This window comes from Nelusetta ayraudi, unplaced genomic scaffold, assembly GCF_046127955.1.
Source record: "Nelusetta ayraudi isolate G7.1 ecotype Tasmania unplaced genomic scaffold, CSIRO-AGI_Nayr_v1 ptg000057l, whole genome shotgun sequence".
In the NCBI taxonomy this organism is placed as follows: Eukaryota; Metazoa; Chordata; class Actinopteri; order Tetraodontiformes; family Monacanthidae; genus Nelusetta; species Nelusetta ayraudi.
Window position 1 is genome coordinate 3,496,103 of NW_027466107.1, and position 18,568 is coordinate 3,514,670.

The 18,568-nt window shown below is 40.9% G+C and overlaps 2 protein-coding genes across 2 annotated transcripts; one reads left to right on the forward strand and one right to left on the reverse strand.

Moving 5' to 3' along the window:
* Positions 1 to 2,299: 2,299 nt before the first annotated feature.
* Positions 2,300 to 12,643, forward strand: LOC142896691 (myosin heavy chain, fast skeletal muscle-like). Its single transcript, XM_076038535.1, is given in 37 exon segments — positions 2,300 to 2,359; positions 2,534 to 2,757; positions 2,916 to 3,059; positions 3,154 to 3,310; positions 3,405 to 3,432; positions 3,521 to 3,629; positions 3,719 to 3,811; positions 3,899 to 3,962; positions 4,080 to 4,178; positions 4,279 to 4,382; positions 4,470 to 4,608; positions 4,805 to 4,923; positions 5,039 to 5,188; positions 5,299 to 5,469; positions 5,562 to 5,868; positions 6,939 to 7,015; positions 7,134 to 7,221; positions 7,300 to 7,417; positions 7,519 to 7,642; positions 7,721 to 7,857; positions 7,946 to 8,201; positions 8,294 to 8,536; positions 8,623 to 8,799; positions 8,886 to 9,031; positions 9,128 to 9,218; positions 9,309 to 9,698; positions 9,854 to 9,980; positions 10,137 to 10,255; positions 10,554 to 10,750; positions 10,832 to 11,015; positions 11,091 to 11,256; positions 11,400 to 11,524; positions 11,644 to 11,952; positions 12,033 to 12,236; positions 12,332 to 12,409; positions 12,411 to 12,457; positions 12,554 to 12,643. Coding segments are annotated over 36 exon segments (5,304 nt in total). The 5' UTR covers positions 2,300 to 2,359; positions 2,534 to 2,550; the 3' UTR covers positions 12,564 to 12,643.
* Positions 12,644 to 14,131: 1,488 nt separating this feature from the next.
* LOC142896692 (uncharacterized) lies at positions 14,132 to 17,924 on the reverse strand. Its single transcript, XM_076038536.1, has 13 exons — positions 17,861 to 17,924; positions 17,634 to 17,777; positions 17,393 to 17,543; positions 17,126 to 17,286; positions 16,855 to 17,013; positions 16,527 to 16,671; positions 16,243 to 16,415; positions 16,009 to 16,125; positions 15,702 to 15,852; positions 15,492 to 15,613; positions 15,153 to 15,335; positions 14,984 to 15,022; positions 14,132 to 14,885 (listed from the first exon to the last, which is right to left on the reverse strand). The coding sequence occupies exons 1-13, from the start codon at positions 17,882 to 17,884 to the stop codon at positions 14,523 to 14,525; spliced, it is 1,932 nt and encodes a 643-aa protein (XP_075894651.1). The 5' UTR covers positions 17,885 to 17,924; the 3' UTR covers positions 14,132 to 14,522.
* Between the last annotated feature and the right edge of the window lie 644 nt (positions 17,925 to 18,568).

Here is an 18,568-nt window from a genome sequence, read left to right on the forward strand (position 1 = left end):
TGGCACAATCTTCAGTATGCCCTGTTCTTTTTGTTCTAAATGAAGACCCTAACCAACACCCTCTGGCACGCTGTCAATACTAAAACCAAGTTATGGAGGCAGACACTCTTTTAAAGCCTCTCATGCTCCTCCTCACACAACGTATTTGGTATGTTTTATTTTAGTCAAGGGCTAAGTTCAGAAGCCCAAGTGTGTGCACGAGTCTCAAGGACAAACAAAGGAGGCAGCTTCGACAGATTGATTTGCAATACATGAGTTCCACTGAGAAAAACAATATTATTATGTACTCTTTTCAGGCCGCTCTCATAAATAAATCGACCAATTTTGCACAAAGCCCTGCGAAGGTTATATAATGTTAAGTGTGGTTTGCAGAAAAATGTTGTACGTCATTACAATGTTGCAGAATACAGCAATGGCCTGAGTTGGTGATGCTGATTTCTCTTATTAATGAAAGAGTGCTCTCCCAGTACTCTCCAATTTACTTATAACACAACAAGTAATTTGCTCACAAATGCTCTTCCCCACAGGGAAAAATAACATGTCTACTTTTAATTAACCAATGAATTTGAATATGATAGAATATTAATTACAAGTTAACTCAGCTGGTGCATTTTGTCACCGAAAAAAGAGACGCAACACTAATGTGGAGTGTATCCTCAGTGTGTGCAGCCTTCAAAGTGTCACACTATGAACATGTCTGTGTATGACCTCCAACTTCAGTTAAATATCACATTTGACACTTTGCTATTAAGGTTTGTTGAAAAAATTAAAACAAAAGACCTATGACCTTTCTTGAATAACAGCTACCTATTGAGACCACATGTGTGGCATTCAATAAGGTCACCTCCTTTTTGAAGAAGAGAGGTTAAGTCAAGAAACAAGATTCAGAGGGCAAGTTTAAAGAATACATGGAGGTTGTTTGAAAATTATTGCTAAGCTGCTTTCAATCTCGTTCCATTTTATATCTACTAAACCATGATGATCTTTTCATTCATGGTACTATTAAAGTTTTGGAATCTCCAGCATCTTGTTTATTGGCAGAGGACTTATTTTGGGTCTTATCCTAGTCTAGATAGCAACTGTTCATCCATTTCATTCCAAGGCGATATGTAATCCCTTCTCAGCTTTTATGGAATGGCGCTCAGCCTCCTTTTTATTTCAGACATCTGAGATGTGCTGGTGCACTGCAACTGTATACCAGTGACATTTATGTGCTTCTCCAAAACTATGGCCTGTATCCACCACGACATAGTCCAAGGAAATATTTGTTAGCAATTATACAGATCTTAAATCAAATTACACTCGATGAATGTGTAGTAGTAGCCATATAAGTGACTTGAGATCTCTGTGAGATGCAAGGGTCCTTAGAGCAACTGGGAAATATTATATATTCTATTACAAATATAATGACATAACAATAATAATAATGATAATGATAATAATTTTGGAAAGAAAACATACATAGATTTTAGAAACCAAAAACTATTTTAGAAGTTTCCATCAGAAATGACAAGCAGTGATGGTGGTTTTATAAGATATATGACACTGTAATATTGGACCACCAAGTGTGTGACGTGTGTATATGTCTTGCAACTGTACACCAGTGACATTTCAGTTCTTCTCCAAAGCCACAAGGACAAATTCTCATTCTCATAAACGCTAAGTCATAACATAACCATAACTTTGGTTTTCCATTTATCAATAATTGATCCGTAGTAGAATTCCTTTTTTTTTTCTTTTTTTTAATCCAACACTAATACTGTACAGACATTACAATTTAAAATGTGCATTTAAAAAAAAAAAAAATGTAATCAATATTTTCAATATTGAGAAGAGTAACTGTTTTGGTTAACATTTCTGTTCTTTCTTTCTTTTTTTACTTTGTTTTTTGACAAATTTTGGTTTCAGCACAGGAAAAAATACTCTATAACAAATGTGCACACAAAGCAACATCAGTCATTGTTAATGTCAATGACACACAACTAAGGGCACCATGACAAGAATGCATGACCAAACTGAGCAGGGCACACCTACCAAGAAGACGGTCCAGCCTCTATAAAACAGGCAGCTGAGCTCTCTGTTGATAAGTGGTAGGCCTCCAACTCAGGTAAGAATTTCATCCGAGTTGATCTGTTGCCTATTGTGTAGCTTTTGCATGAGCAATTCAGTGTCATTTGATATATATTGAACAAATCGATAGATAAAAACAGTGAATTTTTGTGTGTCTCGCTCTCAAAGTTTACATTCATTATGGATATATTAATTTTTAATACTTTATGTTTTTGTTTATTGTATTAATAGGATCATAAGAACAGACCTGGCTCTTGACTAAATTACATCGTTTGTTGGGGCAGAGAAGGTAAATGAAATTTAAATTATATATATATATATATATATATATATATATATATATATATATACATATATATATGTATACATATTTATTTATTCTTTAAATTCTATTTTTTTTTTTTTAATGAGATTTTAAAAAGTGAAATGAAATCCAGCATGTCTAACCCTGTCTAATGTTCAGTCTCTAAAGGCGCAATCATGAGTACAGACGCAGAGATGGAGGCGTATGGCCCCGCAGCCATTTACCTGCGGAAGCCTGAAAAAGAGAGGATTGAGGCACAAACCGCCCCTTTTGATGCCAAGTCAGCCTACTTTGTGGTTGATACTGCAGATATGTATGTCAAGGCTAAACTTGTCAAAAGGGAAGGTGGCAAAGCCACATGTGAGACACTCCAAGAAAAGAAGGTGGGTGAAGGGCCAAGAATGAAGCCCAAAAAGAAAATGAGGTTACTACTTTGTACAGAATATTAACAATGTTTCGTAACTTGAGAGATAATCCATGGCTTACTCAAGTAATATCTAATTCATGAGTTCAACATGCAACATTAATTGTGTTTCTGTAGACAGTCACTGTGAAGGAGGATGACATCCATCCCATGAATCCTCCTAAGTATGACAAGATTGAGGACATGGCCATGATGACCCACCTCAATGAGCCAGCTGTGCTGTATAACCTCAAAGAGCGTTTTGCATCATGGATGATCTACGTAGGTTCCAGGCACTACTAAACTGTGGTTACTCTGTGACTTTATAGTCTCACAGACATTATGTGTATTAATGTTTTTGTCTTTGATTTTGCAGACCTACTCTGGTCTCTTCTGCGTCGTGGTGAACCCCTACAAGTGGCTTCCGGTGTACGATTCTCAGGTTGTGGGGGCATACAGAGGCAAGAAGAGGATTGAGGCTCCACCTCACATCTTCTCCATCTCTGATAATGCCTATCAGTTCATGCTCACAGGTAATGTTCATGTTGCTGCTCTATTGAAATAAATTGAGAAAGGTGAAATCTCGGTCACAGATTTGACTATGAAATTTGTTCGCCCTTTTACCAGATCGTGAGAACCAGTCCATCCTTATCACGTAAGTGTTATTGTTGAAAAAGTGATACCATCAAGGAATTGCATGGAACTTTTTCAAACAAAGTCATCTTGATCACATCATTACACAGTGGAGAATCCGGTGCTGGAAAGACTGTCAACACCAAGCGTGTCATCCAGTACTTTGCCACAATTGCAGTGGCCGGAGGCAAGAAAGTAGAGACAAGCAGCAAAATACAGGTAGAATTATGTACAACTTTGTTGATGTTTCTTTTTTGCCACTGTTGGTGGTGAATAGATTTAGGCATCATGATAATGTCGCTCTGTAGGGTTCACTGGAAGATCAGATCATTGCAGCCAACCCCCTACTGGAGGCCTATGGAAATGCCAAAACCGTGAGGAATGACAACTCCTCTCGTTTTGTAAGTGTCCATTTCAACACAAGTTTTGAACACTTTGCTGTGAATTTATACATGGAGTCAAACTGACTTATTCTGGTTGTTGTCCAGGGTAAATTCATCAGAATTCACTTTGGTGCCAGTGGCAAGCTGGCCTCAGCTGATATTGAAACATGTAAGTTGTAATTATAGTTTTTCTTTTTTTGGGAGGGGGTTTAATGAAGGGTATAAGAGGAGTAAAATAGTCACCTGGCACACTTTTTTATGGCACATTGATCATCCATTTGAATAGATCTGCTGGAGAAGTCCCGTGTCACCTTCCAGTTGTCTGCTGAGAGGAGCTACCACATCTTCTATCAGCTGATGACCGGACACAAGCCTGAGCTGCTGGGTAAAACTGTCATGAAATGATAAGAAAAAAAAAAAATACATAAATAATAATAATTAATAAAAAGATCAATATTTTACAAGCATCTTCCACTTTCTTCCAGAGGCTCTTCTGATCAGCACCAACCCCTATGACTTTCCAATGATCAGCCAGGGTGAAATCACTGTGAAAAGCATCAATGATGTGGATGAGTTTATTGCAACTGATGTAAGTTAGGTCACTGTTACTGTTGCTGATTTCTATTTAAAGAAAATAATGTCTGAATTAAACATCTTTGCTGTGTCTTGATTACAGACTGCTATTGACATCTTGGGTTTCACTGGTGAGGAGAAAGTTGGCATCTACAAGCTGACTGGAGCTGTGATACATCATGGCAACATGAAATTCAAGCAGAAGCAGCGAGAGGAGCAGGCTGAGCCTGATGGCAATGAGGGTAATGAGGCAATAAAACAATTTGATCTACTTGCATCAAATGTTTTTCACATTTTTCTCAAAGATGTTGAGGAGTTTTCTTTTTAAACCAGTCATAAGAAACCTTCTGTAAACATGAACTACATTTGTACCTGTTTCTTCAGTGGATATCTTTGTAATGCAGTTCACATTTTACTTATCTTTTTCCACTAAAATAGAGGCTGATAAAATTGCCTACCTCATGGGCTTGAACTCAGCTGATATGCTGAAGGCTCTGTGCTACCCAAGAGTCAAGGTCGGAAATGAGATGGTGACCAAAGGTCAAACCGTCCCACAGGTAAAACAAATATACTGTTTAAAAATCTATACGTTGTTATCAAAATATGATTGTGATTTTTTTTTTTTTTCAATATCCATATTCATTTATAATTTAATTAAATCGTAATTTCTAGGTCAACAACGCTGTCAGTGCTCTGTGCAAGTCCGTCTATGAGAAAATGTTCTTGTGGATGGTCATCCGTATCAATGAGATGCTGGACACAAAGCAGGCCAGAAACCACTTCATTGGAGTGTTGGATATCGCTGGATTTGAGATCTTCGATGTGAGTTGGCAAATATTTCTCGGACACTTTTAGGATTGATCTTCTTCTAGAAAATGACGAGGATCATAATATAGAAACTGATGGTGATAAACATGTTTTAATAATTTTAGTACAACAGCTTGGAGCAGCTCTGCATCAACTTCACCAACGAGAAACTGCAACAGTTTTTCAACCACCACATGTTTGTCCTGGAGCAAGAGGAGTACAAGAAAGAAGGCATTGATTGGGAGTTCATTGACTTCGGTATGGACTTGGCTGCCTGCATTGAGCTTATTGAGAAGGTATGTGTCCACACTGGCAGATGAAAGATTTTACATTAGAAACATGACTTTTAGTTGTTGTTTTTTTTAAATGAAATCTAAATTGTTCTCAGCCAATGGGCATCTTCTCCATCCTTGAAGAGGAGTGCATGTTCCCAAAGGCTACAGACACTTCTTTCAAGAACAAACTGCATGATCAGCATCTTGGCAAGACCAAGGCCTTTGAGAAGCCAAAGCCTGGCAAGGGCAAAGCTGAAGCCCACTTTGCACTGGTTCACTATGCTGGTACAGTGGACTACAACATCACTGGCTGGCTGGACAAGAACAAGGACCCACTGAACGACTCAGTTGTTCAGCTCTACCAGAAGTCTGCTAACAAGCTGCTGGCCATGCTGTATGCTACACATGCTTCAACTGAAGGTACAAAAAGAGCTTTATGATCTTAAAATAAAATAAAATTCGGACATATATTAATTTTAGTTAGCGCAAGTTACTGAAAATTAATAAGTTAGTTATGAGTTACTGCTCACAAAAATATTTTCTTTCTTGAAATTAAAACCGTTATCAATGTATTATTTTAGTGTTGCTGTGGCAATGTAAAACTAAATTCAAATTTCATCCTTCAGTGTAGCCATCGTCACTATTTTATTTATTTATTTATTTATTTATTTTTTTTGGGGGGGGGTTATAAATTAAAAGGGCGACACTCTTTAGCAGTTTACAAATGAAAGAAGTGTACTATTGTAGGTGTTAAGGTTTTCAATCAATCAGTCAATATATAAATACATAGATACATACAATTTCAAAAGCTGAAGTAACGTTAGCGTTAGCTAAAACTGGTACCTTACGTGACACCGGTGTTAGCTGCTCCAGTAGCTTTGGCAACTAGCTTAATGGCATCGTGTTGTTTTGCTCGGTGCATCGGGAGATTAAAAAATATATATGTAAAAATATATGCTAGTTTTGACCAGGAAGTTTTCCTTCCTGGTCATGGATCACAGTTCACCGCGACGTTCTTTTCCTTTTTCACCACGAGGGAAAAGTAACGTTTGTATTTCCGTGATAGCCAGCTCAAACCTGCACACCTGAACTGAGAGGACGGGTCTGACTCACAGTGTCGTGTCATTGGGGGAGCATGTGATCAGATGATCAATCCGCTGAAACTGTCAAAATAATAATTAACGAGCCCATGTAAATATGAGTAATTGAAACGGCGTGATTAGATTTTAAAAAGGAATTGATATGTACTAGTTACTGTAAAAAGTCGTGCCTCTCAATACATTATCAAATCAGAGGTCCCTGAACTCAAGACAAAATTGTTCCAAGGTTTGCAATTTTTTTTGTTGGTGTTTTTTTTTTTTTTCTTCTTACAAATAAGTTTTAATAAGATGAAATAATTTTTAACAAAGGCATCTTGTTTATTTGTTATACATTCAAAGAGTTGTTATTGTTAATGTATTACATGTTGTGTAATATGGCATTCTGAATAGCTGAGGCAGCTGGCGGAGCCAAGAAGGGTGGAAAGAAGAAGGGTGGTTCCTTCCAGACTGTGTCTGCTCTTTTCAGGGTATGGATTTTTTTTCATATTTATCTAATATTTACCAAGTACAGTATAGTATATATAATATATTCAAATATACAGACAATGTTGATTTCATTTCTCTGACATGTTCATCTACCCACAGGAGAACTTGGGGAAACTGATGACCAACTTGAGGAGCACTCACCCTCACTTTGTGCGCTGCCTGATTCCCAATGAATCAAAGACGCCAGGTAAGGCAACAGTCATTGCCACAATATGTTAGAAGTTGTGTAGAGATATTTTCAATACAATGCATTTAAAATATTCAGGTCTCATGGAGAACTTCCTGGTCATCCACCAGCTGAGGTGTAATGGTGTGCTGGAAGGCATCAGAATTTGCAGAAAGGGCTTCCCCAGCAGAATCCTCTACGGTGACTTTAAGCAGAGGTGTGTGTGTATCACTTTAAAACTTGAGTTGCCTGATTTGTAACTAATGCCAGGATTATTAGGAGGAGGGATATAACAAACCTTTTCACTTTATCTTACAGATACAAGGTACTGAATGCCAGCGTCATCCCTGAGGGACAGTTTATTGACAACAAGAAAGCTTCAGAGAAGCTTCTTGGCTCCATTGATGTGGACCACACCCAGTACAAGTTTGGACACACAAAGGTACATTTATAAAAATAAATAAAAGCAGACGTTAATTTAATTGAGCTCATTAACAATTTTCTTTTCTTCATAACAAAGGTGTTCTTCAAAGCTGGTCTGCTGGGTACCCTGGAGGAGATGAGAGATGAGAAATTGGCTGAGTTGGTGACCATGACTCAGGCTCTCTGCAGAGGATATCTCATGAGGACGGAGTTTGTCAAGATGATGGAGAGGAGGTGAGATTATTATATTAGTTGTACCCTTCTCCCAAAATCCTATATGGTTTTAAAAAATTGTGAAATGTATGTCTGTCCTTACTTGTAGAGATGCAATCTTCACAATTCAATACAACGTCCGTTCATTTATGAATGTCAAGAATTGGCCATGGATGCACTTGTACTTCAAAATTAAGCCTCTTCTCAAGAGTGCTGAGACTGAGAAAGAACTGGTTCAAATGAAGGAGAACTATGGCAAAATGCAAACAGACCTGGCTACTGCCCTGGCAAAGAAAAAAGAACTGGAGGAAAAGATGGTTTCCTTGCTGCAGGAAAAGAACGACCTGCAGCTGCAAGTGGCTTCAGTAAGTATGAGGCAAAAGGAGATGTACAAACGAGAATTGGTAATGGCTGATATGAGATGGTGAATGCACTACCTTTTTGGTGTCAAACATAGGAAGGTGAAAACCTCTCTGATGCTGAGGAGAGATGTGAGGGTCTGATCAAGAGCAAGATTCAGTTGGAGGCCAAACTCAAAGAGACAACTGAGAGGCTGGAGGATGAAGAGGAAATCAATGCTGAACTGACTGCCAAGAAGAGGAAGCTGGAGGATGAGTGCTCTGAGCTGAAGAAGGACATTGATGATTTGGAGCTCACCTTGGCCAAAGTGGAGAAGGAGAAGCATGCCACTGAAAACAAGGTTACAATTATTTCAAGCCAGTATCATTCAAAACACACTACACTGAAGCGAATGGCTGAAACAACACACATTTCACATTGTCATAGGTGAAAAACCTGACAGAGGAGATGGCATCTCAAGATGAGAGCATTGCCAAGCTGACCAAGGAGAAGAAAGCCCTCCAAGAGGCCCACCAGCAGACACTGGATGACCTCCAGGCAGAGGAGGACAAAGTCAACACTCTGACCAAGGCCAAGACAAAGCTGGAGCAGCAAGTGGATGATGTAAGGAAGAAAATATTGTATCAGCACTGATGGGTTTTTTGAATTATGTTCCATGACACAAATGTGTTGCTGCTGATTTCACACAGCTTGAGGGATCACTGGAGCAAGAGAAGAAGCTCCGCATGGACCTTGAGAGAGCCAAGAGAAAGCTTGAGGGAGATCTGAAACTGGCCCAGGAATCCATAATGGATCTGGAGAACGACAAACAACAATCTGACGAGAAGATCAAGAAGTAAAGTTTCTCTTTTTCACTATTTCACACTTAACACTCAATGCAAGACTTGTGGACTTTAACAGCATAACCCTTATTATTCTATTGCACCTTCAGGAAGGACTTTGAGATCAGCCAGCTTCTCAGCAAGATTGAGGATGAGCAGTCTCTTGGTGCTCAGCTTCAGAAGAAGATTAAAGAGCTCCAGGTAATGTCAAAAGTCAACATTTATCTGAACAACAAAAGTTAATTCAAAACTTTGAGTAGTTCATAATGGTTTCTCCCATCCAATCTCCAGGCTCGCATTGAGGAGCTGGAGGAGGAAATTGAGGCTGAGAGGGCTGCTCGTGCCAAGGTTGAGAAGCAGAGAGCCGACCTCTCCAGGGAGCTGGAGGAGATCAGCGAGAGGCTGGAGGAAGCTGGTGGAGCAACAGCAGCTCAGATTGAGATGAACAAGAAGCGTGAGGCCGAGTTCCAGAAGCTGCGTCGTGATCTTGAAGAGTCCACCCTGCAGCATGAGGCCACTGCAGCAGCTCTCCGCAAGAAGCAGGCTGACAGCGTTGCAGAGCTGGGCGAGCAGATCGACAATCTGCAGCGCGTGAAGCAAAAGCTGGAGAAGGAGAAGAGCGAGTACAAGATGGAGATCGATGATCTCTCCAGCAACATGGAGTCTGTGGCCAAAGCCAAGGTGGGTTCTATGTCTAAGAACCATTATATTATGGCTTCATCTTTAAGTGCACGTTGACTGTGTTTCGTATGACTCTATATTTATATATGACGACATATATGACCTTTTGTATATACATATATGTATATATATTTATATACATCTATTTTTTTCAGGGAAATCTAGAGAAAATGTGCAGAACTCTGGAAGATCAGCTGAGTGAACTGAAGTCCAAAAATGATGAGAATGTTCGCCAGCTGAATGACCTGAGTGGACAGAAGGCAAGACTGCAAACTGAAAATGGTGCGTTCCATTGTATTTGTTTTTCTCTTCCATATATTTTCCATTCACAATCACATTTTATCTTTGTATCATAGGGCTGTCTAAGTTGTATCTAGTACCTAAGGTATAAAAGAAGCCATACCAATTTCATTGATTCAAATGTTACTCCAAATTCAGGTGAATTTTCACGCCAACTTGAAGAGAAGGAAGCTCTTATTTCCCAGCTGACCAGGGGCAAACAGGCCTATACTCAGCAGATTGAGGAGCTCAAGAGGCACATTGAGGAGGAAGTGAAGGTATCATAGCTTAACTGTACATTATCCACTGCACTGTGAAACTACTGAGTCAGCTACAACCTGAATCCTATGAAAGATGCATCTCATGGCAATTTACTTCAGTAAACAACTGTGTCAAATGGATCTTTCTCATTGACATCAGTCATGGGAGCATTCATTACCTGGACTAAATTGTCTAGTTTATTTCAGTGTTTTGTGATTGAACTGCAGCGGAAAATTCAATACAGTACATTTGCTTTCGTCAATTAATTAATAATTCATTCATAATTGTCTCATGCTCTCAAAAATATTTCCTTAGGCTAAGAACGCCCTGGCCCATGCAGTTCAGTCGGCCCGCCATGACTGTGACCTGCTCAGAGAACAGTTTGAGGAGGAGCAGGAGGCCAAGGCTGAGCTCCAGAGAGGAATGTCCAAAGCCAACAGTGAGGTGGCTCAGTGGAGAACCAAATATGAGACTGATGCCATCCAGCGCACTGAGGAACTGGAGGAGTCCAAGTATGTGACCGGTATACTTTTCAAAGTAGGACGCTTTTTGCATTTGGAGTTGATTTAAACACGCGTTTGCCTTCAACACAGGAAGAAGCTTGCTCAGCGTCTGCAGGATGCTGAGGAGTCCATTGAGGCTGTGAACTCCAAGTGTGCCTCCCTGGAGAAGACCAAGCAGAGGCTGCAGGGTGAGGTGGAGGACCTCATGGTTGATGTGGAGAGAGCTAATTCTCTGGCTGCCAACCTTGACAAGAAGCAGAGGAACTTCGACAAGGTAACAGAAAAGAAAAATGATGTTCACTCATTGGAAACTTTATTGTTTCTAATTAGTTGACCTCGACGCTTCTAGGTCCTGGCAGAGTGGAAGCAGAAGTACGAGGAGGGTCAGGCAGAGCTGGAAGGAGCTCAGAAAGAGGCTCGCTCTCTCAGCACTGAACTGTTCAAGATGAAGAACTCCTACGAGGAGGCTCTGGATCATCTGGAGACCATGAAGAGAGAGAACAAGAACCTGCAGCGTATGTAAACTTCTGTCAAAAGTCATAGAAGTATGTCAAAAGACATACTTCTAGACATACTTCTATGTCAAAAGACATACTTCTATTCTTTTGATAGATCCTTCAAGGTCCAATGTTCCTTTTTTGTTGCATTCGTTCAACAGAGGAGATCTCAGACCTGACTGAACAGATTGGTGAGAGTGGAAAGAGCATCCATGAGCTGGAGAAAGCCAAGAAGACTGTGGAGACAGAGAAGGCTGAGATTCAGACTGCACTGGAGGAGGCTGAGGTAACATCTGGATTACAGTTGGAGACCAGTTTTTAGTAAAAAAGCAACCACCAATTGGCTTTTTATTATATGGCTTTGCACAAAATAGGTTTCACTATGTCTTTAATTTTTCAATCTAGGGAACACTGGAGCATGAGGAGTCCAAGATTCTTCGCGTCCAGCTTGAGCTCAACCAGGTCAAGGGTGAGGTTGACAGGAAGCTGGCAGAGAAAGATGAGGAGATGGAGCAGATCAAGAGGAACAGCCAGAGGGTGATTGACTCCATGCAGAGCACCCTGGATTCTGAGGTCAGGAGCAGGAACGATGCACTGAGAGTCAAGAAGAAGATGGAGGGAGACCTGAATGAGATGGAGATCCAGCTGAGCCATGCCAACAGACAGGCTGCTGAGGCCCAGAAACAACTGAGGAACGTCCAGGGACAGTTCAAGGTAGACCTTAGGGATTTTTTCTTGTTTAGTTATTGGGGGGAAAGAACAAGCAGAAAGTTAACATGATTATTTTGTGTCAGGATGCCCAACTGCATCTTGATGATGCCGTCAGAGGACAGGAGGACATGAAGGAGCAGGTTGCCATGGTGGAGCGCAGAAATGGTCTCATGCTGGCTGAGATTGAGGAGCTGAGAGCTGCTCTCGAGCAGACAGAGAGAGGACGCAAAGTGGCTGAGCAGGAACTGGTCGATGCCAGTGAGCGTGTTGGACTGCTTCACTCTCAGGTTTACCTCCGAAGCCTCTTCTACAATAACATATTTCAAGAATTTAACAAACAATGTAAACTTATCGTAACAAATTATGTTTAATTGAAACTCAGAACACCAGCCTGATGAACACCAAGAAGAAGCTGGAAGCTGACTTTGTCCAGGTTCAGGGTGAAGTGGATGATGCTGTCCAGGAAGCCAGAAATGCTGAGGAGAAAGCCAAAAAGGCTATCACTGATGTGGGTTTACATCTGATACATGCTTTGGTGTCGTCTCGTTCTCCGAGTAAATGTAAATAAATAAACCCTATAATTTAATATTATTTCACATTTCAGGCTGCCATGATGGCTGAGGAGCTGAAGAAGGAGCAGGACACCAGTGCTCACCTGGAGAGGATGAAGAAGAACCTGGAGGTCACAGTCAAGGACCTGCAGCACCGTCTGGATGAGGCTGAGAACCTCGCCATGAAGGGCGGCAAGAAGCAGCTCCAGAAACTGGAGTCCAGGGTATCAACCTCACACAAATTTCTGTAAACTGGTTAAAATCATCTCTAACTGTACCTGCGCTCAGCAACAACAACAACAACAACATTTCAATTGTTCCCTGTGTACCAACTAATATTTTTAATCACTTTTCAACATTTAAGGTGCGTGAGCTTGAGGCTGAGGTTGAGGGTGAGCAGAGACGTGGGGCTGATGCTGTTAAAGGAGTCCGCAAATATGAGAGGAGAGTGAAGGAGCTGACCTACCAGGTAAAACATGGCCAACAAACATTTTGGTGGTTTGAAATTTAAATTTAATCATCTGTTTCTTGGATACTTTTACAGCTGTTGTGTTTTATTTGAATATTTCCTTTTCATGAAATTCTAACCTCCACTTAAGCACATTTCAGAGGCACACACTTGAAATCCATTGTCCCTATTTAGTATTTACCTTCATAAATGTCTGATTAAGACCTTTTTTCCCACATCAAAGCATGCAAGTATGTTGTGTTAGCGCCTACTTGAAATATGAACTCCAATTGTGTTGTTCCCATTTAAAAACACACCCCGTCTTTTTCCAACACAGACTGAGGAGGACAAGAAGAATGTGACCAGGCTTCAGGATCTGGTGGACAAACTGCAGCTCAAAGTCAAGGCTTACAAGAGACAGGCTGAGGAGGCTGTAAGTCAACCAACATATATGAACCCGCGCTAAACTATCCTGACTTCTAAGAAATGAAAAGTCACACTATCCACATCTCTCAACCCCCTCTGGCTGCACAGGAGGAGCAGGCCAACACTCACATGTCTAAGCTCAGGAAGGTTCAGCACGAGCTGGAGGAAGCCCAGGAGCGCGCTGACATCGCCGAGTCTCAGGTCAACAAGCTGAGGGTCAAGAGCCGCGACGCTGGAAAGGTACACCGTTATTTCCTCCTCTCAGCCATAAACCTGTGTTGTATTTTTCTTGCGGTATAATTAGCAATCACGATCAATTTATTTGCATTACCGAGTTATGTAATCTTTTAATCTGCTGTACAAACCATTTTTACTCATTTATATTGGCAAATTTTTATCGGTCTGTCTACAAACGCTAATTATTCTATTTTTTCCTTTCAGGGAAGCGACTCTGCTGAGTAGGAACACCCTGCTGAGACATTTTAATCATTAGTCAAGTTCATATAATATGAACACTGCTAGTTTTCTTCTGTAAATCTTCAATAAATGTCAGACATCACAAGTGTCCTGTTGTTTATATAATTTTTTTTCATTTCTGTCACATTCTTTGACAAAGTTTGCACAACTCACAACACGGATCAAACACTCAGCTATTATGGAGATAAGTAATTATAAATGTAATGTTATTGTGTTGTCATCATGTAAAATAATACCAGAAGTAAGATTAGTCAATAATTCACATACCCAGAGTCAAATATTAATTCACATTAAAATTTAATATACATATGTTTGTTTTTTTTTGTTCATTGTTATAGTTCAGTGCTACTTTACAAATGCATTTATTTCTAAGCTTTCAAATTCCAACAATCAAATTCCCTCTACCTACCTCCCCCTTTTCTTCCAGTGATGAAGGGTGGGATAGAGGGGTTGGGGCCGTGGGAGGTTAGTTTGCTTCCACAACAACAACAAAATAAACACAACAAAGCATTCCCACCCTCACAAAAGGACAATTGATATATAAAATATATGGAACGTTATCAGAAAAAAACAAAAACGATATGACCGATGAGTCTTCTTTTTTTCCTCCAACCAACTAATAACCATGATGATTTTATTCAACTGACAATTTACAATAAAGCATACCTGTCTCATTTATTGCTGCTATCCTTCTTATCTTTCTTTGCACCTCCTTTCCCTTTCTTCTGTTTCTGTCCCGGAGTTGCCTTCTTCTGAAGCTGGGCCGTGTGAACCTTCTCAATGACAGAGAGGCAGTCCTCGTCTGGCCCGATGGGGCTTGCTCTTTTGTTTGGTGTCGACGGCCTCGAATGGGCTCGCCTCGGGCTTGCTCGATTTGAGGAGCACATTGCGCCTTCCTTGGGGACAAGGTTTAGGTTCAGAGACAAAGGTCTGCCAGCTACTGGGCTCAGGGGGATCACCAGGTTATCTCCAGGGGCTCCAACAGTGAGGAAGACTTCTGGAAATGAGCCAAGATGTTCCATGTTCTTATGTCCCTTTGGCAAGTAGGAGAAAGTGACAGTGTTAAAGGAGCACATCCTCTGAAACAATGAGCAACTACCACACAGTGCACACAAACTGTGAGGCAGCTTACCATTTGTGGGGTGAAGCTCATGGATACCTTCACTGTCATCTGGAAACAAATTGCAGAAGAATTGCTCTTGGCACTTGTGTCACTGTGGCTCAATTTGACATTCAGTGGAGGAAACAAAAAACAATGCATACAAGGTTGTGTTCTATGTCGATAATGTGTACACGTTTACCTGCGCTTGGGAATTTTGCATCCTTTGATGTTCTGTCTCAAGTGTGAAGGAAGCAGATTTGGGGATTGGCCTGGGAGAGCCACATTCACCGCAAGGCCCCAGGGGTTGAGTTGGGGGTCTGGAATCACCCCTCCTTGATACTGTTGGCGTGCTTTCAGCCACAACGACGTGTGGCGGGGAGGCCTTAAAATGGTTAAAAACCTGAAGGTTAGTATTCAGCACAGTGTAACTCGGATTTGTGTGAGCCAAACACAATTGTCTGTGGATTCAGCCAACACGTCCTCAACAATGTTGGAGAACTACATCTCGAAACATTCTCTCTCTTTGCACCTTTCTAACCTTTCCTTTTCTCTCTGTGTTCCCGGATATTCCCGGAAGGGATGGAAGTGTGACGCGCTGGTCGTCCATTCGCCGCCCTTGACTGGAGGAGATGATGTTGAACAATGCCTCAGAGTCTGCACCTGTCACAAAAGTGTCAGAGATTGTTAGTGTGGTGAGTGAGAGGTGGGAAAACGCACTGTTGAACTTGAGAACACATGTTTGTCTAACCTTGGCATGTATTATTTATAGCGCTCCCATTTCGCACTGGGGAGGCGGGTGCGCTGCTGGGTTGTAAAGAGCAGCGCTGCTCATCCATGCGCCCCCTTTGAGCGTGACTTATTATTTTGAGGAACTGCTGTTGGTCGGCTGCAGACGGCTCCTAAAAAAAAACGTGAAAGGCAAAACAAAAAAGTAGGACAGCTTAAAACAGGAACCAAAAGAAAAACAAAATGTCTCAAAGTGTCACATTTTTGGTGTTCACAAGTGTGAAGATGACAGATTTACAATGTGTACACTGTGCAACATTCCTTCCAACCTGTTGATGCTTCTCAGATGTGTCTGGAACTGAAGGGCTTTTGTGTCGAGGAGACGGACTACTCAGATTCTGTAAGATTTGGGGTGCAGAACATCTCTGATCATCCATCCTTGATCCCTGTGAGAGAAAAAAATATGAGCCACTGTTCACTTCTAATTCTGTGATAACAGATCAAATCACTTGGAATGCATCCTGAAAACATCTTTTATATCTCCAGTCTGTCCGATGACCAACCTGGGCTTTACCGATTACATTGCACAGGTTGCCTGCATCTGCCTCGGAAGCAGAATTTGATTTTGTGTTTCCATTCTGTATCCCAGGCAATGCGGGCATAGAAAGCCGCTGGTCATCAAGCCGCCTGCCCTGTGAGTTGGCCAATAGAGAAAAAAACTTTTCTGGATCTGCATCTGGGAAGGTGAAAACAGTCACAGATGTGTAGTGAAATCACTTGAACCTCCCGTATCGTACCATAAAAACTTGAAAATAAAGATATAAAAGTAAAGATACTAAATTCAAACCTTTGCGCAAGACGTCCTGAGTGGGCCTGTGGGTAGGTGTGGACTTGGGACTAATATTTAAGGTACATCGCTGTTCATCCATTCGACCACGCTGGGATTTACTCATAATGTTTAAAAAGGTGTCCTGGTCAGATTCAGTGAAGACCTTGAGGGAAATGTGTAAAGTGACTCTCTGTTTAAAGCTGGTAAGTCAACAATTTTTAAAAAAATAAATAAATTGAAAGATAGTATAAATGTGTACTCAGTGGAAAACTCAATTGAAAATTAGCCCAAAAGAATAAATGACAAACTTTCTAGTTTCATTTTAATGGTATATTGGAATATATACCTGTTTTTCTGAAGGCTTCTCTTTAATCCTAGGTCGTTCTATGTCTGAACTGGTATTAAAAGAGGCTGAACGAGTGGGGCATAGACTATCCTCTTTTGGTGCACTCTGCTTCCCCACGATTTGTGGCAGCGAGCACCTCTGGTCTTCCATTCTAGAACCCTGCAGATGCATTATGAGCAGTACGTTAGACGTCATTGCAAGTAAACAAAAAAAAAAACAACAACACTTTAGCATATTGATCCAGCAATATTTTTTGCAAAACAGTGCTAACCTGTACTTTAGAGACCATGTAACACAAATAGCTTGAATCCGACCCTGAAGTGGATGTTTCCTGTTCCTTCTGTAATCCCGGCAGCGATGGGAGCGACACTCGTTGATCATCGAGCCGCCGGCTCTGTGTGTTGGCCAAGAGGTTGAAGAACTTGTCCGAATCTGGACATCATTAAACACCATAAATCATTTAAACAGTGAAAAATAAAAGCGCAAGAAAACAGCAAAACAATACGCAAAGGAAAAAATAAACACAAGCAATTTTCACCTGCGTTATTGACATCGATTTTCCTGTTGTTTTTAGGCGTGCACGGAGCACTCCTGCTGGGGTCCAGAGAACAGCACTGGTCGTCCATACGTCCACGCTGGCCATGGTTGATCAAATTCATAAATTTTTCCTGTTGTTCGAGTGAATCTTCCTGTTGAATCAGGAAAGCCGACATGGATCAAACTCATCATCAGGGCAAAAGACTCGTCAAGTACTTTATGTGTCAGGAACACATAGGTACCTCTATGGGACTTGAATGTTGCTGCTGAGTGGGAACCTGCAGATGATTGGCTGGGGCTGACAGGAGCCTCCTGTTTCTCTCCGGGGTGCTCTCAGTCACAGAGATGTGTGGCGCGGAGCCGTGATGGCTGGGAATCCCAGGTTCCTGACACACAGTCGCAGTCCAGGGCAGATTTCACTCATTAATTCATCACAACAGATGGCTCGTTGCAAGCTGACTTCCATTACCTGATAGTTGAACCTTGGAGCCATCACTTGTAGGTCATCCACGTGCTGTCTGTTTGCGACTGTGACAGAGGACTGTTAGCTGAAAATGACCACAATCAACATGCCCACCAGAAAAACTCTTTTTTTTTCGCCCCCCCACCCAGTTTGTAGGTTAGCATGCCTCGTTCTTACCGTCAGGCATATTATTGGTGTGTCTTGTTATGACAGGACTCAAGGCACAACGTTGTTCGTCCATTCTTCCACGCTGCGTGTAATTCATTAGTTGGATCATTTGCTCCTGTCCGGGGGATTCCTGTCAAAAACAGTTATGTGGTAACTATCACTTTCCAATCTCAACATTATTATTAAAAAATAAAAAAAAATTCAAATAAAATACTGCAAATCTACAATAAGGGTACATTTAAATTTACAGTAATTTATGAAAACAGTATTACCAAAAAGCTACAAAAATAATTAAGCATAATCTAAATTCTAGACTATATCTAGCTATCTATCTGTCTATGGGTACACAATAAGAACTAAGGTATCAAATAAATTACAAGGAATCGAAGGAAAAGAAAAGCTATCCGACGTCAAGCATACTTATGTTAAAAGTGTCTCACCAGCTCAGCTTTGGTAGCTTCTGATTTTGACTCCATCTCAGACGGCTTCATGTGGAAAAAAAGTAAGTTAAGAATATGGATAACTAATGGAGACGTTCTAACATTA